Source organism: Cucumis melo, chromosome 8 (genome assembly GCF_025177605.1).
Source record: "Cucumis melo cultivar AY chromosome 8, USDA_Cmelo_AY_1.0, whole genome shotgun sequence".
Lineage (NCBI taxonomy): Eukaryota > Viridiplantae > Streptophyta > Magnoliopsida > Cucurbitales > Cucurbitaceae > Cucumis > Cucumis melo.
The window spans coordinates 14540854-14564967 of record NC_066864.1 but is presented as its reverse complement, the minus strand read 5'-3'; the positions used below and the strand labels follow the sequence as shown (position 1 = coordinate 14564967).

Here is a 24114-nt window from a genome sequence, read left to right as displayed (position 1 = left end):
GACAGTAGGTATTGATTCATGACTCTAGCTTTGTGGTGAAGCTAAAGGATTGAAGTTTGTATTTTGTGGAGATGGGGAATTATTGGCTTAAGTTTGTGATATGGGATGTTGAGTGATTTTTGTTATCTTTGGAATGTCAGGAATGGATATGAGGGATGAAGGATCATTTATGGTTTTCTTAGGAGTAGTAGGAGATTGAGAGGCATAAGGAAAAACAAGTTCATCAAAAGTAACATGTCTTGAGATAAAGATTTTTCCTGTTTTATCTAAACATTTATAACCTCTATGTTTTGAACTATATTCTATAAATGTGCATGGTGTTGACCTGAGCTGAAGTTTATAATGGTTATAAGGTCTAAGATTAGGAAAACACAGGCATCCAAAAACTTTTAGGATAGAATAGTCTGGTTTTGTTGTAAAGATTAACTCCCAAGGACTTTTACCACGAAAGACATTAGTACGTAGTTTGTTTATTAGAAAGACAGCACTTGAAAAAGCATCATCCCAGTATATACTATATGACGATGTTTTCTTTCAACTAACCCCCTTTGTTGAGAGGTATATGGACAAGTAAAATGATGAGTGATACCATTTATTTTGAGAAAATCAGTAAATGACTTGAATTGTCCTCCCTCATCTGTTTGAAGTGCTTTTATTTTGGTGTTGAACTGATTTTCTACTTGGGTTTTGAAATTTATAAATGTTTGGAGAGCTTCTGATTTTGTTTGAAGAAAGAAAATCCAAGTATCTTTAGAGAACATATCAACAAAGGTCATGTAGTATCTAAAGCCATTTGTAGAGACTTTATGGGAGGGTCCCCATAAATCAGATTCAATTAGTTCTAAAGGCTTTGTGTAAATTGTTTTAGAATCAGGAAAGGGTAGTTTATGTATTTTACCAAAGGCACATGAATGATAAATAGAATGAGAATTTTTATTTGTGGAGAAAGTAGAGATATTACAATCATGTAGTACTTTATTTACAATGTGGAGAGAAGGATGACCTAGACGGTTATGCCATATATTTTGTACAGAGTTTTGTATGACACGGAGCAGAGATTGTCATTAGTGCAGTAGGTTTGTTTAAATTGATGTTGGAATTGGGATGAGATTTAGCTAGTGATAAACGATATAGTCCTTCATGAAGCTAGTTCCCTGAGCCTTAACAAAATAGACATTTGGATAAAATTCAAGAAAGCAATTGTTGTCTTTGGTAAACTAACTAACAGTCAACAAATTTTTCATTATGTGAGGTACATGCAGAAGATTTTGAATAGAGAATATAGGTGAATTTAATGTAGGTGAGTCTGTATTAGTAGGAATAAGAAAAAAATGGCTAGAATGAAGAATTTTCAAACCTGTTCCATTAACAACATGAACTTGTTCTGCCCCATTGTAGTTTGTACCAAAGGATAGGTTAGCTAGATCATTAGTAACATGATTTGATGCTCCTGTATCTGGATACCATCCATTGGTGTTATTGCTTTAGAATGTAAACGCCATGTATGCTTGAAAGAGATTATTTCCAGCTATGTTCTAACGGTTGAAATTATTGAGTTTTTGGCCAAAGTTAGTTTGATTGGGTGCTAGGGTGTTGATGAACTGGCGTTAAAAATTTGGGTCATATAGAAAGTAGCATTTTATGGTTGTATGTCCGAATTTATTGCAGATTTGACACTGTAGTTTCGAATTGTTCCAGAACTTCTTTCCTCTGCCATGATTACCATTGCCATTTCATTTCCTCTTCCTCCTTTATTATTTTGCCATTGATTGTTTCACTGAGGCTGATTTTGATTTCTTTGATTTATTTTCTGAGAATTTTGTTTTCTTTCATTTGGTCTAGAAACAAGATTTGCAATTGGTTGTGTTCCATCTGTATTTATCATAGAATTTTTCTCCAACCTATTTTCAGTACTCATTAGTAAAGAAATAATTTCTTACAATGGTTTTCTTTTTTTATTTTGTAGAGATAGCATATACAATTGAATCATATTTTGTACCTAGTCCAGATAGAATGTAAACTATATGTTCTTTCAAAGAAATAAAGCATCCAACCTCATTTAGGGCAGCAACGATGTTCTTTATCTTGGTAGCATATTCTTTGATAGATCGACTTCCTTTCTTTATGCTTTGAAGTTGGCTTTTCAACTGCATAATTTTTTGCTGTGTTTGAAGTGGAGTATGTTTGCTTGAGCATCACCCAGATTTCTCTTGCTGTTTTGCACCCAATCATCTGCGTGACGATGTCTTCAGTCATCAAACCCATGACCCAAGAACATAATAATCGATCTTGCCTCATCCAAGAAATGTATTATGTATTGTTGACTAATTCTAAGGAACTTTCAATGTTCCTCTTTGAGTTTCCTTCTGTAGTTTCTGCATTTCTTTCGATTGTAATCATATTCAAGATTTTCTTTTTCGGTTGTGTTTCTTCGAGTATATGATTTTTCAAAGAGTGCCCATATATGTATTGACAATCTGCAATTTCCATGTAAGGTAATTGTTGTCTGTTAACTTGACTACTGATAGGTGATGACCTGGATTCACAATTAAACTATTGTTTTTGTTTATGAGTTGAGAACTTTCATTGATTTGTGTTGAATTGAGAGAAGTCATTGCTATTAGGCTGAGGCTCTGATACCATCAAACAGAACAAGTAAAGCCAATCACAAAAGTATATTTTCTTATTGGATTGTGAGTAAAAAACTATCTAATATATAGTGAATGGTTTTTAAAAGAATAAAAACAGAATTTACATCAACAGTTATAACCACTTAGCTAACTCTTTAATGGACTGCCTTAATACAAACTACTTTATGTTTCAAAGACCATAGTTCCTTGCATAGAAAAAGAAACAACACAATTATTTTTTATTTGAAATTTAAGCAATTTTAAACAACACAAAGTCGTAGATAATGAACTAAACACTAACTGTAGAGCAATATGATGTTGCATAGTGTTGACCATTGTATTAGCTTCTTCATCTTCCTTAAGAAGGCCAAGCCTAGAAGTAAGTGGTTTATTTTTTTCCACAAGTTATGGATATGCACTTTCTCTCTCTCTCTGTGTTGTTGTTGAAGTTTGTCTGATGTTAGCCTAACATTCAACCTTCTCATAATCAGTGCCAACATACTTTTTATTTCTTTTAGTCCTTGTCGTAACAAATTTGCCCTGCTTCTATTTTTTCTTGATTTTTTTTCTTATTTCACTTATTTCATTCAAGATTTTGTTTGTTTCTATGTTTCTTTCCATTTCTTTCTCTCTCTCTCTCTTTTTTTTTTTTTTTGTTATTCTGGCAATTCTTTTTTATCTTGCTCATAAAAATATTTCAAAATTGTTCGAGACTCTTCTTCTGTTGAGTCTAGTGGTGTCATAAAGAACCACAAGTAAAATGATGTTAGATTATTAGTGAAAAAGTAGCAATTATATTCATAAATAGTGATAGATTTTTATCATTGTCTATTTCAGATAGACATGGATAGAAATCATTCATGTCTATCTAGATAGATATATATAGAACATGCTCTAAATTTACTTACATTCTCATATTAAAAAATGTTCATGTTTAGAGTCCTTTAGTCACTTGACTCCAAACATTCCCATGTCACAATTGTGGCCCTTGAATTCCAAGCTTTCTTCCAAACCTAACATTTATATTGGAAAGTATTAATATTGTCTCAAAAGCCCAATAAACTGAAGCTAGGGGAAATGTTTGAAGGTATACAACATCCTTGTCGTTGTATGATGCTTTCTTGAAGAATTGATACGTTAGGGTGCATGATAATCTCCCCCATGGATAGTTTTTGAAGGTTTCTTCATGATCCGATATGTCCAAATGTTGGAGATCCATGTGATTGTGTTGTTTACTGGGAATTAAAAACACTTCTAAGATATAAAGGTTAACTAATTTTTCCTTCAATGAGTCTTCCTTATTGCGTATTGCGTTGAAAGTTCTTCTTTCTATATCTCTTCTTGCTATAAAGTCGTCATGAGAAAAAAGGACATTTTTTAGAAAATTTTCTTTTCTTTCTCCTAGATTTAACTCTAAGAATTTGTGCCCTTTTAATCTAGTCACCAAACAGAATTCTTCCAGTAGAGATTATGCTATATGTCCACTGAAGTAGAAAGCAAGGACATTGGATTTTTTTGTATGGCATTACTTCTTTATTAAGAAATTCTGGAGTTATGTTGGTATTTTGGCCATTTTAATGTTAAGGAACTGGCTAAAAGGTCTATTCATCAAAACTCGAGAAAGAATTGTTTGGTCTATTTTTTATTTGATTTGATTCAATGTCGCTATACTATAGTACATAGTAATTCTAAGATTTTTGTGTTCATCTTCCATAATAATGTCATTTTGATGGTGTTTGACCTGTTGAAAAGATATAATAAACAATATGTTATAAACAAAGGATTAGTTCTAACAGATTCACAAATACACAGGTGCTATTCAGATTGATATTGACAAAAATAAAGTAATAAGACAAAGATACACAAATATAGAAAAAGAAAGAATACTATATAGACAAATATTCACATTCTATTTTGTTACCTTTATTTCTTTTTCTTTATTCTACCTTTCCTTTAGATTTTATTGATTTGCTAATTGATGCTGCTTGCTTCTTACTCACCATCTATTTATAATAATAATAAAAAAAAGTTAGGGTTAAGTTACATAGAATAAGAATGGTTATTAAATTAAATGTAACGAATATAGATTTAGACCTCTTTGTATGAGAGATATATTGGGATAGATAGAGAAAGACGATGGAGATAGATTTGGTTGTGGATCCAAAATATTAAGCAACGACTAGAATGTCGGAAACAAATTTTCGAAGATTGATGAGAACGGAAGGTAAAGAACAAGATGAAGAAGAATTTTGGAAATTTTATTGAAGAAGTTACGAGGAAATAAATGATGGACAAAGAAAATGTACGATGAAAATGATGTGAAGAAGACAAAGGACTGTAAGAAAGAGGAAAAGTTTAAGCAAGTACCTTGTCCTTTTTATAGTGGGTTGATTTCGATGGTATTTTTGTAATTATGAGTGATTGGACTTGATTTCGCTAAATGATCATTTATACTTACATACACGATCAGACGCAAATATGTGGCGATCGTTGAGGATACTCTACTTGATCGTTTATATCTAAAGTTTTTTACTATCGTTTAACGTTTATTATCTGATCATTTATATCTATGGTGATTTACAAGATCGTGTATCAATTGTATCGTTGTCTGTATGATCGTGTATGATGATCGTTATGTAGAACATTACTAGCACGCCCGTGGTTGATTAATCGCGCGTTTATTGAGGTATTTTTGGTATTTCGCATTGTGGGCATGTGGGCTTTTCTGTTTTTTAAATTGTCATATAGAGTATAAATATTTTGTAGATTTGTTATATTTTTTAAAAGACCATTGTTTATTATTATTATTATTAGAAAAATACCCCTGTAACGCCCCAAATTTTGGATGTTTAATATTATTTGATGTGTGATTATGTGATTTTGTTAGACATTACCTAATGGTGGTGGTGCTTGGGAGTTGTGTTAATTGGATGTATTTGAGGATATTTGATTAATGAAATTTTGGTGGTGTAATTAATTAAGTTTTGGGGATAAAATAATTTCTTTGTTTGGATAATTAAATTTGGTAGAGTTATTTGTTGAAGATAAGATAATTGGGTTAAGGAGAGAGAAAAATTGACTTATTTTGGTTTAAGATAATGTGATATTTTATTTGGAAAAAAAACAAATATATATATATATATATAAAAGGGAGTGATGTGATTGGTTGATTTTGAAATTAAAGGAGATTGGTAAGTTTTAAATGAAGAGAGAGAAGATTTGGTTGTTTTGGAATTTTTAAAGGAATAGGAAAAGGAGGAAAATAATAATAAATGTATTTTATTATTGGTTAAATAGGTCTTGGGAAGTGGGTCATCTTCTTCACAAAAAGGAAAAAAAAAAAAGAGCAGACCAAACCCTAACTCTAGCGTCGCCGCTGCCTCCCCTTGTGAACCGTCGAAGCCGCCGCTAATCCGACCCGATCGGCTTCTTCCGGTGCGCCGCCACCGTCGCTGAAGTCGTGCCGTCCTCCGTTCGTAGAATCGAGTCGAAGCAACTTTCCGTCTGTGCGTCGCTTTCGTCTGTCGTTCTTCAGCCAAACGCCGCCCATCGTGAAGCCTCGCCGGTCGCCGCTGCCTCCGTCGCAAAGCCGAGCAGCGTCGCCTACCCCAGCCAAGTAATCCCGAGCGAAACGCACGCCCACCTGCGACCCCAGTCAATCCGCACCGATCCGACCCGCGCCCTTCTCCGTGAGCCGATCGCGAGTCGCGCCACCACTTACTCAATAGCCGAGCCGCACGCACGCCGCGCCTTCTGGGCCGCCCTGCACACACGAGCTATCTGTCGAGCCGTCCTGCACACGTGAGCCACCTGTCCAAGCCGTTTTCTATTTTCTAACCGAGTCGCCTAGCTGCTTCACCTGTTTTTGAGCCGCTAGCCTATTTCCGGTCCTTTTCACCTAGTTTGGTAAGTTGATTGGGTTTTGAAATATCCAACTAAACATTTAAAATTTTTTGGATCTCAAATAATTTAATTTTGGGGTTAAAATTAAATTATTTCTCTTAAGGAACATCTAGGACCAATTGATCTTGGAGGGTGGGACTTCTCCAGTTAAGGGCTCAAGTGTCGCAACCTCGACCTAAGGTAAGTTACTTCAATGGAATGTCTGGAGTATTTGGTTGATTGTTGATTAAGTTATGAAAAATTTGTGTTCTAACCAGTAGGACGTCGCTGTTTGGAAAGCGTGACCTTGCGGTTAGGACTCGTTAGCAAATCTCTAGGTAAGAGATTCTACTACTAGCCCTACGAGTATAATTAAGAGATCGCATACATTCTTAGTTATGCACATTGATGACTGGACTGCATAACGACATGTCAATTAATGAGGATATGATATGACATGATGATGTGATTTTAAGTGATGATATGATATGACATGATGATATGGTTTGATATGATAATATGTTTTGACATGATGATGTGATGTGATATGATGATAGGATGTGACATGATGACGTGGTGATGCTATGTTATGTGTGTGCTATGGTTAGGGTGCATGTTAGCTTATCCTATTAGAGTTGTACCTGCATGGGTGTCCTTCGGGATCACCACCTTTTTAGGACTGCGTAGTCCGATGGGACCGCCAGTCTGGCATTGATATAGACATGATTCGAGTGATTCGACGGGATCCTCCAGCCCAATTGTCTTAGTGTTTCCCTTGGGTACGCTACAGACCAGTTTGTCCTAGGTGTTCTTTTGGGTCATCGAAGACTAGATTTTGTTCCTACGGGATCACATGTTGCACGTGTTCAGGAACGTGCCAGTTCTTGGGTACCATTTTAAGAACTCTAATAGGAAGTTAACAGGCACCTAGCGGGACTAGTAATGGGTCCCTTACTGAGTATTTTATACTCACTCTCTCCATTTAATTTTTTTCAGGGCGAGCCATAGGGGTCTCTTGCTTTCGCTTTATATCCGAGTTTAGACCTTAAATGTTTGCATTTTAGTTATTCCTTATTTGTTATTTTATTTTATTAAAATTAGATAGGGCCCGAGTTAGGATTTTACCTTCACACATATAGCAAATTACTTTTGATTTGGCTTTTAAATAATTTAAATTTTTTAGGTTTTGTTTCATTTTATCCAAACTTTACAAACTTTATTTGTTTTTTTTAAATTAGTAACGGCTTCGACTTAGTATAAGGAGTTGGGTCGTTACAGTTGGTATCAGAGCCTATGTTCTAGGTTCTGTAGACTGGCTTACGATGTAAGTCTTTGTTTTGTGTTGTTTTATTTTACCTCTATGGCTATGTGGTCCTTCATCACTCGCCAGGTATGTTTTAAGACCTTGCTAAATGTTATGGTTACAATCTTGCCTGAATGAAATAAGTGTAGTTAGTATAAGTGTTGTGGTTGTTTGTGAAAAGTTTCTTCTGGTGAAACTTCAGGAAAAGATGTCGCCACGTAGAGGTGCACGTCGAAGGAGTGGTAGGGGAGGCAAAGGAGCTAAACGTATCCAGCCGGAGGAGCAACCTGCTGTGCAGGCAGCCAACCCTAACGCACCGATCACCCAGGAAAATCTCGTCGTGATGGAACAGCGATATCAGGACATGCTACAGGCTGCTTTAGCACCTTTTCTCGCTGTCCTGCAGACCTAGGCCGCCCCTATTCAGGCCCAGACCGTCCCTCTTCCAGCCCCTGTGGGAGTTCAGCCCGCGCCGGTTCAACTGTTGGCTGAGGCCAAACACCTGAGAGACTTTAGGAAGTACAATCCTAAAAGGTTTGACGGATCCATGGACAACCCCACCAAGGCCCAGATGTGGCTGACCTCTATAGAGAAGATCTTCAGGTACATGAAGTGCCTTGAGGACTAGAAGGTCCAGTGCGCAGTCTTCTTCCTGGAGGACATGGCCACCGCGTGGTGGGAGACTACTGAGAGGATGCTGGGTGGAGATGTCAGCAAGATAACCTGGGCGCAGTTCAAGGAGAGCTTCTATGCTAAGTTCTTCTCTGCCAACGTAAAGTACGGGAAGCAGCAAGAGTTCCTGAACTTGGAAAAAGGCGACATGACTGTGGAACAGTACGACGCTGAGTTTGACATGTTGTCCCATTTTACCCCTGATATAGTGAAGGATGAGGATGCCAGGACCGAGAAGTTTGTCAGAGGTCTCAGACTAGACCTCCAGGGTATTGTTCGAGCCCTCAGACCAACCACTCATGCTGATGCTTTACGCCTGGCACTAGATTTGAGCCTGCATGAGAGAGCTGATTCGTCTAAGGCTGCTGGCAGAGGGTCAGCCCTTGGACAGAAGAGGAAGGTGGAGCTGCAGCCTGACTTGGCACCGCAGCGAAATCTGAGGTCAGGAGGTGTTTTCCAGCAGCATCGTCTGGAGCTTGCAGCAGCTGGGAGAATCTTGAGAGAGCTACCCATTTGTCCTAGCTGTGGGAGAGTGCATGGAGGTCGTTGCTTGGCCGGGAGCAGAGTGTGCTTCAGGTGTAAGCAACCAGGGCATACCGCTGACGCTTGTCCTCGGAAACCCATGGAGGCTACCCCGCACCAGCCTCCCACTTTCCAGCAGGGAAGAGGTTTTGCCACTACCCGTCAGGAGGCCGAGCAAGCTAGTACAGTGGTGACAAGTACGCTCCCAATCTTGGGACACTATGCTTTTGTGCTGTTTGACTCTGGGTCATCCCATTCGTTCATATCCTTTGTGTTAGTTCAGCATGTTGGTTTAGAGGTAGAACCATTGAGTGGTGTTTTATCTGTTTCTACTCCATCTAGGGAGGTTTTGTTGTTTAAAGAAAAGATAAAGGCATGTCAGATAGAGATAGCAAACCAGATGTTAGATGTGACCTTACTAGTGTTAGACATGCAGGATTTTGACGTAATCCTAGGCATGGATTGGCTGTCTGCTTACCATGCAAGTATAGACTGTTTCGGTAAGGAAGTCGTTTTTAACCCTCCTTCTAGAACTAGTTTCAAATTTAAGGGGGCAGGGATCGTATGTATACCCAAGGTCATCTCGGCTATGAAGGCTAGTAAACTACTTAGCCAGGGTACCTGGAGCTTCTTGGCAAGCGTATTAGATACCAGAGAACCAAAAGCTTCCTTGTCCTCTGAACCAGTGGTAAGGGAGTACCCTGATGTTTTTCCTGATGAGCTTCCAGGACTCCCACCTCCCAGGGAGTTAAAATTCACCATCGAGTTAGAGCCAAACACTGCTCCTATCTCGAGGACCCTTTACAGAATGGCCCCAGCTGAGCTAAAGGAGCTAAAGGTGCTGTTGCAGAAGTTATTGAACAAGGGTTTTATTCGACCTAGTGTGTCACCTTGGAGAGCACCAGTGTTGTTTGTGAAGGAGAATGATGGGTCGATGCGACAGTTAAGAATCGCTATCCCTTGCCCAGGATTGATGATTTGTTCGATCAGTTGCAAGGAGCCACCGTCTTTTCTAAGATCGACCTGCGATCAGGCTACCACCAATTGAGGATCAGGGATAGTGATATTCCTAAGAACAGGGTGATGTCTTTTGGGTTGACTAATGCTCATGCAGTATTCATGGACTTGATGAACAGGGTATTTAAGGATTTCTTAGACACGTTTGTCATAGTTTTCATTGACGACATTTTGATTTACTCCAAGACTGAGGCTGAGCATGAGGAGCATTTGCACAAGGTTTTGGAGACTCTTCGATCCAATAAGTTGTATGCCAAGTTCTCGAAGTGTGAGTTCTGGCTGAAGAAGGTGACTTTCCTCGACCACGTGGTTTCCAGTGAGGGAGTTTCTGTGGACCCAGCAAAGATTGAAGCGGTTACCAGTTGGCCTCGACTGTCTACAGTTAGCGAGATTCATAGTTTCCTGGGTTTGGCAGGTTACTACAGGAGCTTCGTGGAAGACTTCTCTCGTACAGCCAGTCCCTTGACTCAGTTGACCAGGAAGGGGACTCCTTTTGTTTCGAGCCCAGCTTGCGAGAGTAGCTTCCAGGAGCTTAAGCAAAAGCTTGTGTCTGTACCAGTCCTGACAGTGCTAGATGGATCGAGGAGCTTTGTGATCTACAGTGATGCCTCCAAGAAAGGACTTGGTTGTGTGCTGATGCAACAAGGCAGGGTAGTTGCTTATGCCTCCCGTCAGTTGAAGAGTCACGAGCAGAACTATCCTACCCATGACCTAGAGTTGGAGTAGTGGTTTTTGCACTGAAGATATGAAGACATTACCTGTACGGTGAGAAGATACAGATTTTCACTGACCATAAGAGCCTAAAGTACTTCTTCACCCAGAAGGAGCTGAACATGAGACAGAGAAGATGGCTTGAGTTGGTGAAGGATTATGACTGCGAGATTCTGTACCACCCAAGTAAGGCAAATGTAGTAGCTGATGCGTTGAGCAGGAAGGTTGCACATTCAGCAGCGCTTATCACAAAGCAGGTCCCCTTACTCAGAGATTTCAAGAGAGCTCAGATTGCAGTCTCAATAGGGGAAGTTACTTCACAGCTGGCTCAGTTGTCAATGCAGCCGACCTTGCGACAGAGGATTATTGTCACTCAGTTAAAGGATCCTTATCTGGTCGAGAAGCATCGTTTGGTAGAGACAGCGCAAGGTGAGGTTTTCTCCATATCCTCTGACGACGGCCTTATGTTTGAGGGACGTTTGTGTGTGCCGGAAGACAGTGCAGTCAAGACAGAGCTTTTGACTGAGGCTCACAGTTCTCCATTTACTATGCACCCCGGAAGTACGAAGATGTACCAAGACTTGAGGTGTGTCTATTGGTGGAGGAACATGAAGAGAGAAGTGGCAGACTTTGTCAGTAGATGTTTGGTGTGCCAGCAGGAGAAGGCACCTAGACAGAGGCCAGCAGGGCTGTTGCAACCCTTGAGTGTGCTAGGATGGAAATGGGAGAGCGTGTCAATGGACTTCATTACAGGACTGCCTAAGACTCTAAAGGGATATACAGTGATCTGGGTTGTCGTCGACAGACTCACGAAGTCAGCCCACTTTGTTCTAGGGAAATCCACTTATACTGCCAGTAAGTGGGGACAGTTATATATGATGGAGATAGTGAGACTGCATGGAGTACCTGTATCCATCGTTTCGGACAGAGATGCTCGTTTCACATCGAAGTTCTAGAAGGGGCTTCAACTTGCATTAGGCACGAGGTTAGACTTCAGCATAGCCTTTCATCCTCAGACTGACGGTCAGATAGAGAGGTTGAACCATGTTTTGGAAGATATGTTGCAAGCCTGTGTTCTGGAATTCTCAGGGAGTTGGGACTCTCACTTGCACTTAATGGAATTCGCCTATAATAACAGCTACCAGACTACCATCGACATGGCACCATTTGAGACTCTGTATGGCAAGTGTTGTAGATCTCCTGTCTGCTGGGGCGAGGTTGATGAGCAGAGAATGCTAGGCCCCGAGTTTGTTTAGACCACCAATGCAGCCATACAGAAGATTGGAGCTCGTATGTTGACAGCACAAAGCAGACAGAAGAGTTATGCTGATGTATGGCGTAAGGATCTCGAGTTTGATGTGGGAGACATAAGGATCTCGAGTTTGATATGGGAGACATGGTTTTTCTAAAGGTAGCACCAATAAAGGTTGTTCTGAGGTTCGAGAAGAAAAGGAAGCTAAGTCCGCGTTTTATAGGGCCATTTGAGATACTGGAGCGGATTGGCCCTGTAACTTATCGTTTGGCACTACCCCCATCTTTTTCTGTAGTGCATGACGTATTCCATGTCTCCATGCTGAGGAAGTATGTTGCAGATCTGACACATGTAGTTGATTTCGGGCCATTGCAGATTAGCGAGGACTTGAGCTTCGCGGAGCAGCCTATTGAGATTTTGGCAAAGGAAGTCAAGAAGCTCCGTAATCGAGAAATTTCACTGGTCAAAGTCCTTTGGCAAAACTACAGAGTTGAAGAGGCCACGTGGGAGAGAGAAGAAGACATGAGAGCCCAATACCCCGAGGTGTTCGAGGATTTGAACTTTCGAGGACGAAAGTTTTTCTAAGGAGGGAAAGTTGTAACGCCCCAAAATTGTTTTGAAACTTTATTTATCTTAAGTGTGGTTTTGAAATTTTTGGATGTCTTGGAGGAACTTGGGTAATTATATGTGATTATGTAATTCATTAAGTTTTGAGGGTAATTTAAGTATTTTATTTGGATAATAAAAAGTTATTTGTTGAAGATTGAGAATATTGGGTTAAGGAGAGAGAAAAAAATTGGATTAATTGGTTAAGATATTGGTATGTTTTATTTGGAAAGAAAATTTCTATTAAATAAATAGATAAATTGACCAAGTTGGTGTTTAAAAAGCCCTTGGAACCCGTGCAAACTATCATCTTCTTCTTTGGAATAAAAAAAATGGAGGAGGAAGAAACCCTAATCGCCGCCGCATACTCGCTGCCGCCACCGTCGACAACAGTTACGCCATTGCACTCCGAGCGCCCATCTCCACGTGAATCTGACAGTCGCGTCACACCCTCGACCCGTGCCTCTCCAGCCACCATTCTTTCTGGATCAAAAGCCGATCCACCCCGTCGGCCGCTCCCAAACGAAACGCCTGCCGGACCGTGTCTCCTCCACCTGCAAGCCGTCACCGAGCGCCGCGTTCCTTCCCCACGGTCGCTCGAGCCGGAAACGCGACCCGCACGCCCATCTTCGCGTGAATCAGACCGACCCGCATCTCCCTTCTGCGACCCGAGCCACGCTGTAGCCGAGCCGTCCTGCACACGCGCAAGCCGATCTCTGCTGCCTAGCCGAGCCGATTCCTGCTCCCTAGCCGAGCCGATTCCTGCTTTCTAGCCAAGCCGATTCGCCTATCTTTGAGCCATTAGCCTGCTCCGGTCCTTTGCACCTATTTTGGTAAGTTGATTGGGTTTTTGGCACACCCAACAAGGACTTAAAATTTTTTAACCTAAATAAATTATTTGGATTAAACTAATTTATTTCTTTTAAAAGGACAACTTGGACCAATTGAATTATAGAGTGTAAGATTTCTCCACTTAAGGACCATCTCGTTGTAACCCCGATCTCAAGTGAGTATTCCAACTGAATTCTTGCGTCCTTGGTCATTTAATGCTCAAGTTATGAAGACTGGTGTTTTCTAACCATTTAGGACCCCGCGGCTTGGAAGGCGTGCTTTCTTGCTATTAGAACTCGTTGAGCAAATCTCCAAGTAAGAGATTTCTACTACTTGCTCTACGACTAGAATCACGAGATCGCATACATTCTTAGTTTGCACGTTAAGGACTAGACTGTATAACGATATGTCAATTAATGAGAATATGATGGGACTGACGATTTGATTTGATATGATGATATGATATGACGTGATGATGTGATTTGATATGATGATATGATTTGACATGATGATGTGGTGTGATATGATGATAGGATGTGACATGATGACATGATGATGCTATGTTAATGTATGATGTGGTTAAGGTGCATGTTAGCTTACCCTATTAGAGTCGTACCTGCATTGGTGTCCTTTAGGATCACCACCTATTTAGGACTGTGTAGTCCGACGGGACAACCAGTCTAGCATTGATACAGATATGATTTAAGCGATTCGGCAGGATCCTCGCAGCCTGATTGTCTTAGCGCTTCCTCGGGGTATGCTACAGACTAGTTTGTCCTAGGTGTTCTTTTGGGTCACCGAAGATCAGATTTTGTTCCTACGGGATCACATGTTGCACGTGGTCGAGAAGCGTCTTTTGGTAGAGAAAGGACAAGGTGAGGTTTTCTCCATATCCTCTGAAGATGGACTTATGTTTGAGGGACGTTTGTGTGTGCCGAAAGACAGTGCAGTTAAGACATAGCTTTTGACTGAGGCTCACAGTTCTTCATTTACTATGCACCCCAGAATTATGAAGATGTACCAAGACTTGAGGTGTGTATATTGGTGGAGGAACATGAAGAGAGAAGTGGCAGACTTTGTTAGTAGATGTTTGGTGTGCGAGCAGATGAAGGCACCTAGACAGAGGCCAGCAGGGCTGTTGCAACCTTTGAGTGTGCTAGGATGGAAATGGGAGAGCGTGTCAATAGACTTCATTACAGGACAACCCAGGACTCTAAAGGGCTATACAGTGATCTGAGTTGTTGTTGACAGACTCACGAAGTCATCCCACTTTGTTCCAGGAAAATCCACTTACACTACTAGTAAGTGGGGACAGTTGTATATGACCGAGATAATGAGACTGCATGGAGTACCTGTATCTATCGTTTCTGATAGAGATGCTCGTTTCACATCGAAGTTTTGGAAAGGACTTCAGCTTGCATTGGGCATGAGGTTAGACTTTAGCACAGCTTTTCATCCTCAAACTGATGGTCAAACAGAGAGGTTGAACCAGATTTTGGAGGACATGCTGCGAGCCTGTGTGCTAGAGTTTTCAGGGAGTTGGGGCTCCCATTTGCATTTGATGGACTTCGCTTATAATAACAGTTATTAGGCCACCATTGGTATGGCGCCGTTTGAAGCTCTGTATAGTAGGTGTTGCAGGTCTCCTGTTTGTTGGTGGAAGATAGGCGAACAGAGACTGCTAGGCCCTGAATTAGTGCAGACCACTAATGCAGCCATACAGAAGATTAGGGCTCGTATGTTGACAGCATAGAGCAGACAGAAGAGTTATGCTGATGTCCGACGTAAGGATCTCGAGTTTGATGTAGGAGACATGGTTTTTCTAAGGTATCACCGATGAAGGGTGTTCTGAGGTTCGAGAAGAAGGGGAAGCTAAGTCCACGTTTTGTAGGCCCATTTGAGATACTGGAGCGGATTGGCCCTGTAGCTTACCGTTTGGCATTGCCCCCATCATTTTCTGCAGTACATGATGTATTCCATGTCTCCATGCTGAGGAAGTATGTCGCAGACTCGACGCATGTAGTTGACTTCGAACCATTGCAAATTAATGAGAACTTGAGCTACGAGGAGCAACCTGTTGAGATTTTGGCAAGGGAGGTCAAGAGGCTTCGTAATCGAGGAATTTCTCTGGTCAAGGTTCTTTGACGAAACCACAGAGTTGAGGAGGCCACATGGGAGAGAGAAGAGGACATGAGAGCCCAGTACCCCGAGCTGTTCGAGGATTAGAACTTTCGAGGACGAAAGTTTTTCAAAGGAAGGAAGATACGCCCCAAAATTTGGATGTTTAATATTATTTGATTTGTGATTATGTGATTTTGTTAGACATTACCGAATGGTGGTGGTGCTTGGGAGTTTTGTTAATTGGATGTATTTGAGGATACTTGATTAATGAAATTTTGGTGGTGTAATTAATTAAGTTTTGGGGATAAAATAATTTCTTTATTTGGATAATTAAATTTGGTAGAGTTATTTGTTGAAGATAAGATAATTGGGTTTAGGAGAGAGAAAAATTGAATTATTTTGGTTTAAGATAATGTGATATTTTATTTAGAAATATATACATATATATATATATATATATAAGGGAGTGATGTGATTGGTTGATTTTGAAATTAAAGGAGATTGATGAGTTTTAAATGAAGAGAGAGAAGATTTGGTTGTTTTGGAATTTTTAAAGGAATAGGAAAAGGAGGAAAATAATAATAAATGTATTTTATTATTGGTTAAATAGGTCTTGGGAAGTGGGTCATCTTCTTCACAAAAAAGGGAAAAAAAAGGGAGGAGACCAAACCCTAACCCTAGCGCCGCCGCCGCCTTCCTTTGCGAACCGCCGAAGCCGCCGCCAGTCCGACCCGATCGACTTCTTCCGGTGCGCCGCCTCCGTCATTGAAGTCGCGTCGTCCTCCATTCGTAGCTTCGAGCCAAAGCAAATTTTCGTCCGCGCGCCGCTTCCGTCTGACGTTCTTCAGCCAAACACCGCCCATCGTAAAGCCTCACCGGTCGCCGCTGCCTCCGTCGCACAACCAAGCAGCGCCACCTACACCAGTCGAGTAATCCCGAGCGAAACGCACGCCGACCTGCGACCCCAGTCGATCCGCACCGATCCGACCCGCGCCCTTCTCCGTGAGCCGATCGTAAGTCGCGCCAGCGCTTACTCAGTAGCCGAGTCGCACGCACGTCGCGCCTTTCGAGCCGCCCTACACGTGCGAGATGCCTACCGAGTCGTCCTGCATGCGCGCGCCGCCTGTCCGAGCCATTTTCTGCTTTCTAGCCGAGCCGCCTAGCCGCTTCACCTGTTTTTGAGCTACCGGCCTGATTCCGGTCCTTTTCAACTAGTTTGGTAAGTTGATTGGGTTTTGGAATACCCAACTAAACATTTAAAATTTGTTGGATCTCAAATTATTTAATTTTGGGGTTAAAATTAAATTATTTCTCTTAAGGAACATCTAGGACCAATTGATCTTGGAGCGTGGGACTTCTCCAGTTAAGGGCTCAATCGTCGCAACCTCGACCTAAGGTAAGTTACTTCAATGGAATGTTTGAAGTCTTTGGTCGATTGTTGATTAAGTTATGAAAAATTTGTGTTCTAACCAGTAGAACGTCGCTGCTGGAAAAGCGTGACCTTGCGGTTAGGACTCGTTGAGCAAATCTCCAGGTAAGAGATTCTACTACTAGCCCTACGAGTAGAATTAAGAGATCGCATACATTCTTAGTTATGCACATTGATGATTGGACTGAATAACGACATGTCAATTAATGAGGATATGACATGACATGATGATGTGATTAGATGTGATGATATGATATCACATGATGATGTGGTTTGATATGATAATATGTTTTGACATGATGATGTGATGTGATATGATGATAGGATGTGATGTGATGATAGGATGTGACATGATGACGTGATGATGCTATGTTATGTGTGTGCTATGGTTAGGGTGCATGTTAGCTTATCCTATTAGAGTCGTACCTGCATGGGTGTCCTTCGGGATCACCACCTATTTAAGACTGCGTAGTCCGACGGGACCGCCAGTCTGGCATTGATATAGACATGATTCGAGTGATTCGACGAGATCCTCACAGCCCGATTGTCTTAGTGTTTCCCCCGGGTACGCTAAAGACCAGTTTGTCCTAGGTGTTCTTTTGGGTCACCGAAGACCAAATTTTGTTCCTACGGGATCACATGTTGCACGTGTTCGGGAACGTGTCAGTTCTTGGGTACCATTTTCAGGACTATAATAGGAAGTTAACAGGCACCTAGCGGGACTAGTAGTGGGTCCCTTACTGAGTATTTTATACTCACTCTTTCCATTTCATTTTTTTCAAACAGAGGCAGGGGTAAGGGTAAGGGCAAGCTGGTGAGCGACTAGAAGTGACCGTGGCTAGCCATAGGGATCTCTTGCTTCCGATTTATATCCGAGTTTAGACCTTAAATGTTTGCATTTTAGTTATTCCTTATTTGTTATTTTATTTCTTTAAAATTAGATAGGGTCCGAGTTAGGATTTTACCTTTACACATATCGCAAATTACTTTTGATTTGACTTTTAAATAATTTAAATTTTTGAGGTTTTGTTTCATTTTATCCAAACTTTACAAACTTTATTTGTTTTTTTAAAATTAGTAATGACTTCGACTTAGTATAAGGAGTTGGGTCGTTACAGCCCCATTCTTCGTGCACCCCCATCTTATCATCTTCTTCCTCATAAAAACCCTAGTTGGCACTACCTGCACCTCACCTCTGCCACGAAGACCTATCGTCCGTTGTCATCTACCATCGACTCTGCCACCTGTTGTCCATTAAAGTTGCCGCACATTGCAGGTGAAGTCTAAGATTCTTCAAGTCGAGGTCGTCTATCGGCAAGCCGATCATTTTTTCTGGCCGTGCGACTCAATCCAAGCCACCCTTCCATTCGCGTGTCGGTGTCCCTTTCGCCTGTGTTGTGTCGGTGTCTCTCCCTTTCTAGCGAAGCGCGTCCCTTCAGCCAAGTCGAGCCTTACGATTCCCTCTCCTCTTCTAGCCGTGTGCAAGGCCCCCTCTATCCAAGTTCAGCTGTGCGTAAGCCAAGCTTTTTTTCTGCCCCTTTTTTAGTCGTTTTCAGTCGTTTCTAGCCACATTTTTGGTGAGTTGGGTTGGGTTTTTTATTAGGTTTTGGATATACCCATTAAATATTTTTTTATTATAAATAAATTAATTTTTGAAAATTAAAGTTGGATTCTTTTCTTTGAAGGTTTTGGCAAATTTTGAAAAAACTGATCTTAGATTTGTTTTTTTTTCAATCAAGGTTGAATTGGTTTCAACCCAAATTTTGGTTGATAGCTGATTCTTAATTTTAAGTTAATCTCTCCAGTAAGAGATTCTATTACTGGACCTTCGAACATGTCAACCACATATTGTTGAATTGACATCATATAACATTGGATCTTAGTTTGCGAGCGACAACCTTATCCTATCAATCAAACAATATATTAATCAAGTGTACCAATAATGTAAGCATGTGTATCCTCGTAAATTATGTGAACAGTATATTAATCAAGTGTATCAAAAGTATAAACATATGTATCGATAAAAAAAAAATGTTTAATTTTTCGTAATTGAAAACCAATTGATAGAGAGAAAGAGAAACAAATAGATAGTGTATTTGTGAATATCAAGTGTATGCTAATAGTATATAACGAGTATCAAGTATATTAAGTTTATATCAGTAGTATATAATTAAGTATATATGATTGGTGAGAACATTTATGACATTTTACCTAAGAGGGAAAACAAGAAAGAAACAACGTTGTTAGTATTCCAAAATTTGCATGTAGTCTTTGTTAACATCTCTTACCAGAAACGAAACAAGAAAATAACAATAAAAGAGAAGAATGAAACACAAAAGATGACAAAAGAGCCTAAAAATATTTTTGATGAGGTAACGGTGAGTTGGATGAACGGCGGAGATTGAAAATGACAACGAATTTGGTAAATAAAATTGAATTGGAAGCCTAATTTTACACGGTAAAGGCCACAAAACCGTTGGTGCGACCCCACAATGGCCGTTGTTCCATTTCCACTTCTCGCTCTCTTTTCCATCTCTCTTCTTCTTCCTTCATTCTCTTCATTTTCCAGCTTCCAAAATCCACACACTATTCTCTCAAATTTCCCCTTCAAACTCCAGCTCTGATTTCCAATTCCCTTCCCAACTATTTTGCCCACATTTCTCTCTTTACGCTCGATTTTGAGGCATTTGGGCAATTTGGTTTGAGTTGTGATGTTGTTATCCGTCTAATCTGCGTGATTTAGAGGTGGGGTTTGTGGGATTTTTGAGAGAAAGAGAATGTCGAATCTATATGGGGATTATAATCAGAAGATTGATTATGTTTTCAAAGTTGTGTTGATCGGAGATTCTGCTGTCGGCAAAACACAGCTCCTTGCTCGATTTTCCCGGAATGAATTTAGCGTTGATTCCAAAGCTACTATTGGAGTCGAGTTTCAGACTAAAACTCTCGTCATTGATCAGAAAACAGTTAAAGCCCAGATATGGGATACTGCAGGACAAGAAAGGTTTGTGCCCTTCTTTTTTCTTTTGTGGGGTTCATTGGTTTTTTGGACTACTTCATTGTTCAAGGGGTTTGGATCTGTGATAGCTATTGAAATTGGTAAAATCCAAATGAGCTTTTGAGCTTTTGTGGTAATTAATAGGTTGTATATTATGAATGAATGTGTGACACAAGATATAGTTTGACAACAAGGAGTTTGGAATCCTCCAATAGAATCATAACCTGTTTTGTTGTTGTTGTCGTTGTTGCTGTTCAGAGAGAATGCAGATATCCTATTGGTGTTTGAATGCAGTTGTTGTGATCGGAATTGTGTTGGGGTGTTAAGTTTTAACTCAACTTTTCTAATTTTGCCTAGTCTACTCTCAATTGTAGTGTTTGGAATGGAAGGAATGTCAGTAACGGTGAAAAACCAAGCTTTAGGAGGATATCATCTGAAGAAGTGAAACATGGTATTTGAAAATGATGTCTGGTTGAAATTGTTTTTCACTCGTTTTTAAATTTTCCCTAGGTATATTTCCTCCTTGGCTTCTGTTGATGATATTAGGTTTTGCTGTTTTTATCATATTTAACTGCAGCTTTGCTGCAATATTGTGCTGTTTCAGATTAAATGAAATTATTATGATAGGACTAGTATGCAATGTGTTTGTTTTACATATGCTCAGAAGAGAAATGAGAGTGAGTTTCTAGAAGAAAGCTAATGTGAAGGTGAAGGGTGCAAGTTATGTCCGTGGAAATAGTTTGGAGTTTGGTTTACTGTGGCCCATCAATGGAAATGCATATAAAACGGGAGAGAAGTAAAGCATAAATGTAAGATAAAGCAGATGAAAAAAGGGGAGTGAACGACTCTCTATAAAAAAGGGGAAGTGAACGATTGGTGAGGAGTGGACAAAAGCATTCTTGATAAAGGGGAAGGTGATTGTTGAACAATTTAATGAAGGAGAGATTAGTAAGATGGTGAGGAGGAAGACAAGCGCCACCCACAAGAAGTCTAAAGCTGGCTCCTTTTATGGAGCTGTTCCAAATGGATGGATGAATCTTCCAAGAAAAAGGTTATGTCAAGGTTATTCAACAAATGGATGCAAGTTCTAGTAGTCATCAGTAATGCCCAAATTTAAGGGGGAGACATGAATAAATTGAAATCACATCTAAACTAGAGGGATTTTGAGGATATGAAAGATAATTAAGAAAGGCTAAAAAGAATTGAAAGTTCCTACCTATACTAATGAAGTGTACCTTCTCTTCTGGTGACTCATTCATAAGAATTGTAATGTTAAGCATTTTTAGTTTAGAGTAATCTTTTGTTGGGTGACCTACTGGTAATTTTCATAGGAAGCATTTGAGTGAGGACAAAGTATGTTGAAAGAACTTATGTTGGTTTTGGCATAAAGCACTCTTAGAATTAGTAGAATGCTAAAAGAACTCATGTTGGCATATAGGATGGTCTTCACTCGTAGAAGGTGTTCAAGATAGGGATGACTCTGTCTAGTCGCATAGGATGCAAGGGAATGTTGGGATCATCAGGTGTCGAGTTTGGATTCTGAATCTTAGGGCACCTTGTGTAATAGTTGGAAGATGTTGGAAATTCTGACTGATGCTGAGTTGCACTAGTGCAGAAAGTAGGTTATATGTTTCCGGTGTGAGCTATATCGATGGTTGGTGTACAACTTTCTGTCATTGGGGACCAAACTCTAACAAAACGAGTATGCTGCATTCTTTAGATGATATTAAGTTTCAGTTCATCTGGTACCAGAAAATTATGAAGGCAGTGCCAAGTTGGCGACAATGCTGATAAGACATTAATGTTAAGAATAGGGGCATGACATTCTTACTCGAGTCTAAACAATTTTTTATGACATTGCTTCCCCATTCCTCTACTTATAATGAACCCCAGCTATCAAACCCCTAAGCAACAACTGAGGGTGCATTTGGTAAGTGATTTGGAAACAAGATACTCAATGATTAACAAAGTTGTATTTCTATTTTCAATGTTTGTAAATATGCAATTAGTACAAGATTTAGAAACTATATCTCAATTTTAAACGTTGTAGAAAGTGGATTGGGTAACATAGTTATAAATAAAAGAATTAATAGGTCGTAAAATTCGTCTCCTGTATTCTAAGAACGAGATGAAGGATAGAGTAACCATTGAAAAGCTAATCATAAAGAGTGATTTATGAAGGGCATAGCTAGTTAGGAGTTTCGTTATCACTAGATGGGAACATAAATGTATGGGGAGTGAGAAAGGCATAATTTGAGTGAAGGGAAAGGGAAGAGTTGTGGGAAAGCTGAGGGAAGCCGAGGAAAGTTGTGGACCTCTCTAAAGTTTTGCCACCTTAAATACTTTTGTTTTGCATGAAGAAACTGCGGTAAAATGATGATCCATTTCTCAACTCTTTCTGGCTTTGATACATATAATTAAATCCCTTCAGTCAGATTTGAGAACGACAAGTTATGATATCTTGAATCCCATCAATAATCTGTATTCATTACTTTTTTGTCTGACTTATCCACAATCGATGTAACATTGATGAAATCTTTGCATTATCACTCAAACAAAATATTCTATGTTTTAAGTTTATCTACTCTTAAATTCATAATTAAACAGCCTCGTTGTTGTATAATTGTCTAACATGAAACAAGTTTGACATTTAAAATGCTAGGAGCCTGTGCCCTGTGGTATCAACGAGCTAGGATTTGTATTATATTGTAATATTTTCCATTTGGTTGCTGATAAACCAACTTATGAGTTGCTGATATCAAAATTGACTTGTGAATATTCTGTTTTACATACGTCATTTGGTGTTTGTGGCTGCTATTACGCTCAAAAAGTTCTCGTTTTGACTTGGTCAGGTTCTTTGTTTGGATTGTTATTTGATCGAACATCGTATCTGATGAAATAGCATACGTAAATTTGACATTTTTATGTAAAACATTTTTTGTGAGCATTGCTGTTAATTACTTTTGTTTTGCATGAAGAACATCGTATCTGATGAAATAACATTTTTTGTGAGCATTGCTGTTAATTTGACTATAGTTTCTAAAACTATGCCCTTTTCCGCATTGCCAGGTACAGAGCAGTGACAAGTGCATACTACAGAGGTGCAGTGGGAGCGATGCTAGTTTATGATATGACGAAGCGCCAGTCGTTCGACCACATGGCAAGGTGGCTGGAGGAACTAAGAGGGCATGCTGATAAGAACATCGTTATAATGCTCATCGGAAACAAATGCGATTTAGGAAGTCTCCGAGCGGTGCCAACAGAAGATGCACAAGAGTTTGCTGAAAGAGAAAACCTGTTCTTCATGGAGACTTCGGCTCTGGAGTCGACGAATGTCGAAACTGCATTCTTCACAATTCTAACAGAGATTTATAGGATAATCAGCAAGAAAAGTCTTGCAGCTGGGGAAGAGATAGATATTGGTTCGAATCCAGCCCTGTTTAAAGGGACTAATATAGTTGTGCCTGGACAAGACCAGGATTCTGGGACAAAAGGTTGTTGCTTTGCGTCATGAATTTCACATAATTCCATAATCATTTCAGTTGTGACATTGTTTTTTAATTCCAATTGGATTTATGCTAAGAAAAAAATTCATGTATTAGTTATTTGTAGAGTGACTGGCTTGATACCATGGATGAAGGATTAGTTAAGCTATGATCTCTTTCTCTCTCCCTCTCTTCCAAGAAAAGATTTCTGAGGATAATTATTTTCCTAGCCCAAGTTCTATTCAAAGCAAAAATTTCAACAAAAGCCAACACCAAACAACCATTTTTACATCTAATAGTGGATCATAATCTTAAAAACAAACTCAAGTTTCCCAACCCTAAACTTCTTTATGGTCTATGGACAATGCACGCTGGAAAACTTCATCCATATTTAAATATATGAATCATCATTTCAAGTTGATCCAGAGATGCCTCCTTCCGGTTCCTACTGTTGTCAAACTTCATTGGCAAAGGCAGCCTTTATGATATATTCCAATTAGTGTCTGGATATCCTTGAATTGTTCGACGTTTATTACAAAACTATCGTTAATTCTAATATCTAATTGATTTTTGGTAAAAAAATAAATAAATAAATAAATAAATAAAAGGAAAGAAATTTTGAATTTTTTTAATTTTTAATATTTTTAGAACTCGG

The 24114-nt window shown here is 39.7% G+C and overlaps 1 protein-coding gene across 5 annotated transcripts; it reads left to right on the top strand.

Moving 5' to 3' along the window:
- Positions 1–16150: 16150 nt before the first annotated feature.
- On the top strand, positions 16151–23629 carry LOC103499562 (ras-related protein RABA4d). 5 transcript variants are annotated; one of them, XR_007822859.1, is made up of 4 exons: positions 16151–16766; positions 16877–16943; positions 17024–17081; positions 23044–23135. XR_007822859.1 is itself a non-coding variant. In XM_008462579.3 (2 exons), the coding sequence occupies exons 1-2, from the start codon at positions 19754–19756 to the stop codon at positions 23486–23488; spliced, it is 672 nt and encodes a 223-aa protein (XP_008460801.1). In that variant the 5' UTR covers positions 19181–19753; the 3' UTR covers positions 23489–23629. The 5 variants fall into 5 exon arrangements, 1 of the variants encoding a protein (XP_008460801.1); XR_007822858.1 differs by having other exon boundaries at positions 17021–17081; XR_007822857.1 differs by having other exon boundaries at positions 16152–16766; positions 16867–16943.
- Positions 23630–24114: the final 485 nt, after the last annotated feature.

Coding starts and splice junctions, on each gene's coding strand:
- LOC103499562 (XM_008462579.3), top strand. CDS start 19,754: ATGTCGAATCTATATGGGGATTATAATCAGAAGATTGATTATGTTTTC. Junction 19,981..23,043: donor GATACTGCAGGACAAGAAAG/GTTTGTGCCCTT, acceptor CCGCATTGCCAG/GTACAGAGCAGTGACAAGTG.